Genomic DNA, 8,288 nt, shown 5'->3' with positions numbered 1-8,288 from the left:
GATTTGTATTTTCCTAAGTGCTAGGGATAATGAACAAATATTGAAATACTTCTTAGACTTTTTTTTTGAGAAATCTATTTAGTTCCTTAGTCCAGTTTTTGAATGGGTGTTTTGACCTTTTGAATTCTTTATGTAGTCTGGATTTTAATCTTCTGTCAGTTATATACCTGGGAAAGATTCTTTCCCATTTTGTGGGCTTCTTCTCTTTATTGGTTTCCTGAACTGTTGGCTTTAGTTTCTGGGCAGATGGAGCCCTTATTTTGTAGACACCGCCTATACTCCTAGCAGTTCCAGAGTTCCAGGTCTCACACTAAGGCCTTTGATTCATTTGGAGCTAGTTTTTGTGGAAGAGAACGGATGGAGTCAGGTGGTAGGTAGGGAGGACGTCTAGGCGGGTGGGCCACGTCTGTCCTGGCCAAAGCCTGGAGGCTGGAGTCTGTGGCAGGGATGACCAGGCTAGGCTGGAGCATTGAATGTGGGACTCTGCTGGCTATGGGGACTGGACAGACCCACCTGGCCGGACCCTGGTGTAAGATGTGGAGGACCAGGCTGGGCAGAGAAGTTAGATGTCAGCTAATTCTTTAAAACTTTTGACTGTATGTCTCAAAAAAAACAAAAAAAAAAAATTTTTTTTTTTGACTGTAAGCATGTGTAGTGGCGCACACCTTTAATTCCAGCACTCAGGAGGCAGAGGCAGGTGAATCTGAGTTTGAAGGCAGCCTGGTCTACATAGTAAGTTCCAGGATAGCCAGGGGCTCACGCACAAAAATGTATGTGTACGTGTATGGATGCACATGCCACAGCACACATGTAGAGGTCAGAAGAAAACTTGCAACAACCCCAGAAGGTAGGCAATGATTTCTCTAGTTAACTTATGTGACTTTTTCTATGAATTCAAAGATGCTTCTTTGCTGGAAATCAGAGGGTGCCAAAATGAGGGCTGCTTGGTGCCAGCTCGGCCCTCTCGTGGCTGAAATCGTCCATGACACATTAACGTCTTAGTTTTCAATAATTCCAGGACCGAGCTGCTGGTTACCTTTGTAGCCAGAAAGCCTCGCTCTTTTCTAACTCAGCATTTGCTTGGCTCTAAGTCCTCTCCCGTCCCAGCTAGGGAGATAGGAGATGGAGAACAGGCCGTACCCTCTGTGTGGACAGTGTCCTCAGAAGCATTTGGGTGTCAGCCTTTAATCTCAAGCTTACTACAGAAGAGAGCTTGACTCTGCCAAGCAATGCACCTCCTGCTGCAGCAGGGCCTCACTCCAGCTCGGTTCCCATGAGAGAAGTTCAATGAGGATGCCTCCATTGTGAACTGTTTTCGCAGTAAGCCTTTATTACTCATTAAAAAACATATATAAGAAAAAACATTTAGAAGGAAAATGTTCTCAAAACAAACACCCACGGAGCAATACAACCATAGAAGGCACTACCAGCAGTTACACCCAGCTCTGGGGCTGAAGGGACCTGACCCTTCCCAGGGACTCAACCTCAGAAGAGGTCCTGAGTCCAACTGTGCTTAAAGTCCCAATTTTACTATAATTTTCTGAATAAACACCTTTATATATAGCTCTGTGCCTCTATGTGTATACACACACATATATTTGTGTGTGTGTATATATATATATACATGACCTTTTTTCTTCTCAAAAATAAAATAGCATCCATGGGGGGAGGGTCTCAGCAGCATTCACAGTGTTTGCAGCAGGAGCCATGCCTTCTCCTATGCTACAGACATGCAGGACGAAGGGAATGACTTTCCGTCTGTCCCTGTAATACAGTGGGGAGGGAAGCAATAAGGCTGCACACGAGATGGCAGACGGCCAGGGTTGATGGCATGCACAGCCTCACAGAGTTGCTAGCTTGCGGTGCTTTGTCAGCTCTGAAGACTGAATGACAGGGACCCAGCATTCCTCTGGGACAGGAGTGGTACGGACTAGCCTGAGCTAGGGAGGGGACTTTGCGGCTACATGGAGAAGCTCGGGCTTAAACAACCCGAGGGGTGTGGAAAGGCAAGGGCAACAAGAAAGCGGTCTCCGGAGGCCGGATTGGAACCCCGGCCTTCTTTGAAAGGGACAAGTTTTTCTCCCTCTGTCTTGAGCGAGGGTCTTTGCAGTTCTGGCTGCTGTTTTCAGTTTGAACTCATCAGCGAGCTGCAGTCAGAATCTGATGCTGCCAGTGTGGTTTAACAAGATCACATCTTTGGAGTCAGAGCCTGATCAGGAAGCTTGATGGCAGAGGTGTGTGGTCATCACCTGTGCATCGAGGACTGCCCTGCCCTCATTTCTACACCGCCATGGTCCACTTCCTGCCCTGGGCAGGCCAGCAGCAGAGCTTGCAGCAAACATGCCCTGCTCTTCTCTCTGAAAACAAAAAGGCACTGAAGTCACCAGGGAGGTCGGACCCACAGGCTGGCTGGACGCTTGCAACGTCCACGCCTTGCAACAGAAAGGACCCGGCCACTGTAAGTAATCGAGGCTACTCCTCGGGCAGCAGCTGGAGAGGACGGCGGCAGAGCGGGAGACTGAGGAGGAGAAGAGGTCCTAGCTGTAGGCGGACTGTGGACAGCTTGGGTGAGCTTCTCTGCGGTACTTCCTGGCGACTCAGCAGGAAACTAAAAGTGTGAAGTGGCTGGTTTCCCTTTGGTAGACATCCATGAGGATGAACAACATTAAATTCAGGACTTAACAAACATCGGACAGAGACATGCTGAAATACCACACAGATGTACGTATATGCCTTTGGGTTTGCGTGTGCACAGCCTGGGGATGACAGAGACAGGCCTGGTCAGGCTGTAGCATCTGGAAATCTAGTCCTAGTGAAGGGGAGGCACCTGGGGGCGAGGAGGACAGTCCTTTCACGAGCATTTCCCTGCTTTCAAGGACTTAGCTAAACGAAGACACCACATTTGACCCATAAATAAAGATACTGTAGGTGGCAAAGAAGAGGAACCGAAGGATTGAATCCAGAGAAAGAGCACAGTGCTCTAAAACCTTTCTTCCCTTTTGCCGGCTGCTGTGATTGATTGGAGTTTGACCAGAGAGGCAACGGTTTGGTTTGTGTAAGGCCGGCAGGTTGGGCGGGGTAAACATTGTTCGTTCTGATCCAGGTGGAGTCTCTGCAGAGTCATGGCGCGGTGGGTTGGCAGGAATTGAACCCTGCACAGACACTTTGTGGAAGAGACTTTGTGCCGCGTCTGTCAACCGCTGGGCAGGCACAGGTGGACCCAGAGGTGTCTGTAGAATAAATGTCTGTTGCAAAATAATAAAATAAATGAGAGGGCACTGAGGACAGGAGGAGGAGGCTACCCAGGCTTCCCCTGGGACTCCCGTAGCGCCTCCTCCAGTTTCTGTCGGAACTTGTTGTACTTCTTCTGCACTTGCTGGATTTTGTCCTGCTCCTCTTTTTCCAGGATAGTTAAGAAGTTCTGGAGCTCAGGAATGGAAAAGGCATCCCACTGTGGGGCAGGGAGGAGAAGAAAACAAGGGGAAATGGTTAGATGTTGACATGACCCGAGCGCCCCCCCTCCCCACTGAACACGCAGGTACCATAAATGGCATCTGCGCTATACACGACGGTCACATCAGTCACAGACGGTCAAATCCTGACACTTGTGGAGTTCTCAGCCTTATGCCCCTTTCTTACGGGAAGAGTCAACAGCAGCTGAGATCTTCACTTGGGTGCTGGCTGTGCTCTCCAGAGGCAGGAGGATACCTCTCTCTAGCTATGGTTGTCATATACCAAACTCCACGCTGTCACCTACCTCCTCGTGAGTCAGTGCACCTCTCAGTGGGCCCTAGCTGGCCAAGCTACCTCCCCACGGGAGAAAGGGAGGAGACTACAAGCTCCTGGAGCACAGGGGAGCATTTAAGGTGTCTGCCTTAATCCCCACACCCCACAGAAAAGGGAAGAAAGCCACAGCCATGGAGCGGCAGCAGCAGTGTGGACTAGAGCTGGATTTCCTCTCCCAACCCCAGGCCCTAGGCAGCAGAGCGCTCAGGCTTCCAGTGGCTCTCTCTTCCTAACAAGACTTGAGACCACGCTGTCATCCTGGTTGAAATGAGGGCAGAGCCCTGTCTGTTCTGCTCAGATCCTCTGCTGACCCCGCGCTCAACCTCCACAGAACAGTGTGATAAACACTTAGGCCCTCCTCTTTCTGTCACTTCTTGAAGACCATATCCTACGTGTCCTGGGCTTGAGGATTACTGCCTGATGTTACCCCATTTTTGCCAGGAGGCTGACACTGGTTAGTCCCTCTTAGAGGAAGTCATCATTTTAGGAGAAAAAAGTAATTCAGAACTGCCTGTATGCAGCAGAACCCAGATGGAAATTGCTGGGCCTTAGGCCAGCCTGGGGCAAAACCAGTCTGGGCCCAAATAGTTTCTCAGTGTGTGATAATCCTTCCCCCACCCCCATCCTCCCACCGTATACCTCCAGCCCCGTCTTCACAAGGCAAGTAGAATCCTTGCCACAGGTTTTGCCATATGCAGGTTCTAACTTGCTTCGTTGTGATGTGCCCACTGAGCATCCTGGGTCAAACCCAGCCTGTGGCTCAGCACACCGCAGCTCTCTAGTTGTCCTGCCCTCCCCTCACTACACCCGGGACAGCAGCCCCCATCTTTCCCTACCCAGGGCTGGCTTTTGCAGAGGGCCCAGACATACCTCTACCTCTCCAGTTTCGTTCTCCTTTAGCACAAAGCTGAGGACATCAGTGTCAGGCCCAGCGAGCAGACGCAGGTGGAGAGGGCAGTCAGCAATGGAGAGTTTCTGGAAGAGCACTGTGAACAGAAACAGGCATGGCTCACCTGACGAGACCGTGGTAGCTCAGAAGCAGAGCCTTCAGTTCCTGCCTGGCATTCCCAAGGCCCTGCCACTTACATCACCTTCCAAAGTGGACCCCTCGTTATAAAGATTGGGAGCCCAGAGCGTGTCTTCCCGGTGCACGCATGGAGCTGCCTGGCCAGGCTCTCTGCTCGTTTTTCTGCCCAGATTCCATGCTTGGCTCATCCACATAGCCTAGCAGCAAGCCTGTAGACGGCTGTAGCCCCGCTGCATGGAGGCCCACACCCCATCCAGGGCTCGCATTGGGTTTACGCCAGTGTGTGGGCACTGGCAAACTGGGGGAGGTTGGGACTGCTCATACCTTGTCCGTCTTTGTGTGTCCGCTTAAAAAGCGCAAACTTCTGCGGGTTGTCCACAACCATGAATTTCTTGAGCAGCCCCTGGATGACCTCGCTGACGGTGGTGGTGCTGCTGATGTGTAGCTGCTTGATGGCATCGAGTGGCAGGTAGAAGGACGTCCGCTTGTCTGTGGTGGCTGCAGGGTTCACTTCCTTAATGGCGTCGTAGATAGACTGGGGTCGGATCCCAGCAGGTACCGTCACGGGGCGTCGGAGTTTCAAATGCACTTTGATGAAGCCCGTGTAGGTGCCGTCTTCACTCTGCAAGTGGGAAGTATATCCTCCATGATCTGACTGCCGCCCGAGGTTGTGACACAGAGGCCCTGATAGGGTTCCTTCCTGAGTCTGCTATCTGGAGGTGCTGATGGTCCCGAAGGGCCAGGAGGTCTGGAGCCCAGTTATCAGAGAGGATTAGTGGGGCCGCTGTGGCTTCCTTCACAGGAAGTCTAGGCTGGCTGCCTCAGACCCTCCCAGACAGGTGCCAGCGGCCTTTGTTGAGTCCCCACCGAAAGGCAGAGTCTGCAGTCACCTCTGCCTCAGAGGTCCAGCCCAACAAACTCCAGCCTCTGGCTAAAATCTGGGTTTTCTGAGGCACCTGTGTGTCTTGGACGCCCCAAAGAGTCAGTTGCTACGCGTCTCCAGCAGGGGGCAGGGTTCCTCTAGCATCACCCCTTAAAGTCAGCTTCTCTGACCCTGTGCAGGGTCGGGGTGTTCACCAATACACACTCCACTTCTCTTGCAAAATTCCCCTGGCCTAGAGCTTCCTGGGGACCAAGCCCCCAAACCCTTCGTCGCTGTCATTTAATCCCTTAAGAGCTCTCACACTGAGGTTAGGAGAGCGTAAACTTTCCCCGAGCTGCCAGAGGATGGACAGAGATTGTCTCTGGAGTCTGTTCTAAAGCCTGTTTCTCTGGGTCCCCGAGGGCACAGAAAGCTGGGTCTGGACAAAGAAGAGTGAGCCGCAAGGGAATCATTGCTTCTGTGGGGAGGGGCACAGGATGCTGGATGGGAGGGGGGACGACAGCCTTGCCTACCACCTTCATGCACAGGCCAGTACACGACAGCCAGGCAGAGAGGTGGGGGTGGGGTAGGAGGGATGCTGGGTAGGGGTGGACAGGGCCCTGCTTACCAGCTTCATGCCCAGGCAGTGCTTCTCCCGGCTGTTATAGCTGTCAATCTTCTGCTTGATCTCCTGGAGCGTGGGCGGGTGCTGTGTCTCCTCCACTGCCTTACAGACATTCTGGACAGAAAGAGGAATGGAGTAGGTACAGCGGCTCTCAGGATGTGAAGGGCAGTAGGCATACCCCCTCCACCCCCCGCAAATGCCTCTCTGGCTAAGAACAAGTGCCAGGGTAAGTGGTGAGAGGCCAGCCACTCGCATCTCAGCTTCATACCTACCCCCAGATGGGCTGGGACACCAGTGTCAGTGCCCCACACTTGAGCACTGGCTATGAACTTGGTAAGTGAGTAGAACGTCGAGCTGTCATGATTCGCTATGGAAAAGGTGCTCATAGACAGGAAGAGACGAAGACATGGTCTGTCTGTCTGTCTGCAATAATGGCAAAGCTGCAGAGAAGAGGGGATGCCTGCTAGTGGAAGCGGATAGCCCCAGAGCCAGGAAGCGAGGGCACCTGCCCTGCAGCGCAGAGCTCATGTCAGGGGCCAGTAAGCTTTGCCGTGACAGGTGACGATATGCTTGTGGAATGGATGAGCTGTAGGCACAGGGCTGTGGTCCCCTCTCCTAGGGACAGTCAGCGTTTACTGAGCATCTTTGTACACTGAGTACTCAGCCATCTTGCATCTCACAGACCCAGACTACGTGATGAACCATGACCCCCAGTTTCCAGGTGAGAACATCAAAGCTCAGACATTTATCAGCTTGCCTGAATCCCTCATCCACAGGTGCAGGACCCACCAGAAATCCCACACCTGTCCTGCCGTGTTCTCCCTGTATCATGGTATCCCTTCATTCCTTCCCCTTCCCAACTCTAGGAAGATGGAAGGATGAAGTTAGAGTGGAAGCCCGTATCCCTTGCAGTACGATACATGGTGGATCCTGAGTCAGTTCCCTGGATTTCTCTCACGTTCACGTCCCAGTTTTGTTTTCATGCTGCCCTGAGTGGCCTGGATTATAGAAGCTGGTCAGTGAGAATTCTCCCAGAATTGTCCTGATCTTAGAAACTCATCAGTCTTCAGGCCAGTGTGGTGGTCACCTCTGGTACCCAGAGAGAGATGGCTTTGACATCATCTGACACCTGCTCCTGGGTTTGGTTTGGGGAATTTTACAACAAGTCCCACATCACACCACCACCGCCACCAACAGAGCTGGCCCCTGACCTTCCCCTTCAGCACACCCATTTCTGGGGTTTCATCACGCGGACGGCGTGCCAATGCATCCTCCCACTCTCCAGTCCTACAGAGCGCAGGAAACTGCTGACTCCATGACTGCCAAGAGGAGTGGGCACTGCTGGGTCTGTGTGGCTCCACCCCCCCCAGAGGCCAGGCAACACCCTTTCATTACAGGCTCTTTCCATAGTCTGCTCCTGTGCGCCTTTCACCCATAGCCCCCGATGGCAAGATTGCTGTGTTGGGTGTTTCAAATGCCTTCTCTCACAAACTACCTGTTTTATTTCTGTTGTAAGATTCTCCCCTGCCCCACGTGCCTGTGTCCCGCTGCTAATGAGTGACCAAGTACGAATGAGAATGAAGTCCATCTAAGCCTGGAGTCCTCAACTGACCATGTGGTCACCCTAGAGCCTCCCTTCTGCTCCAGAGATCAGCACCCACTACACCAGTGACAGTCACTGAATTTTAACACTGCAGGCCTGGGAAGCACAGCTGCTAAGTCAAGACCCAGCCTCTGGAACATTCACCTAAGCTGGGCTGATCAATGTGTCCGGCTCTAGGGATCCAAGTGCGTCTTGCATGGTCTGTGAAGCTGGCAAGGAGGGACTTCTAATATCTGGAGTGGGAGGCAGCTGGCAGGATGTAGGGACCCATTAAGATGCCCTCTTAGATCTCTGAATTGGACCTTGACGAATGCCCAAGGAAAAACAGTTGCTGGGACATCTCTCGTTTGCTTGACATATAAGCCACGGGAGCTCACAGGCTGCC

General features: G+C 52.3%; 1 protein-coding gene across 3 annotated transcripts in view; it reads right to left on the bottom strand.

Annotated features, from left to right (window-relative positions):
• Positions 1 to 123: 123 nt before the first annotated feature.
• The window catches only part of Rassf5 (Ras association domain family member 5), a 67,598-nt gene continuing 59,433 nt past the window's right edge, over positions 124 to 8,288 (bottom strand). For 2 of the 3 annotated variants that reach the window (XM_050147717.1, XM_050147718.1), the window contains 4 exons: positions 6,304 to 6,414; positions 5,138 to 5,435; positions 4,657 to 4,772; positions 124 to 3,451 (listed from right to left, as the gene is read on the bottom strand). In XM_050147717.1, the coding sequence (XP_050003674.1) occupies positions 3,299 to 3,451; positions 4,657 to 4,772; positions 5,138 to 5,435; positions 6,304 to 6,414 (678 nt within the window). In that variant the 3' untranslated portion in view covers positions 124 to 3,298. Of the gene's footprint in view, positions 3,452 to 4,656; positions 4,773 to 5,137; positions 5,436 to 6,303; positions 6,415 to 8,288 lie in introns of those variants that run through there. The other variant, XM_050147720.1, reaches the window with a different exon arrangement.

Source organism: Alexandromys fortis, unplaced genomic scaffold, assembly GCF_014885135.2.
Source record: "Alexandromys fortis isolate MF-2015 unplaced genomic scaffold, M_Fortis_MF-2015_v1.1 scaffold_58, whole genome shotgun sequence".
In the NCBI taxonomy this organism is placed as follows: Eukaryota; Metazoa; Chordata; class Mammalia; order Rodentia; family Cricetidae; genus Alexandromys; species Alexandromys fortis.
This window is presented reverse-complemented; position numbering and strand designations above follow the sequence as displayed.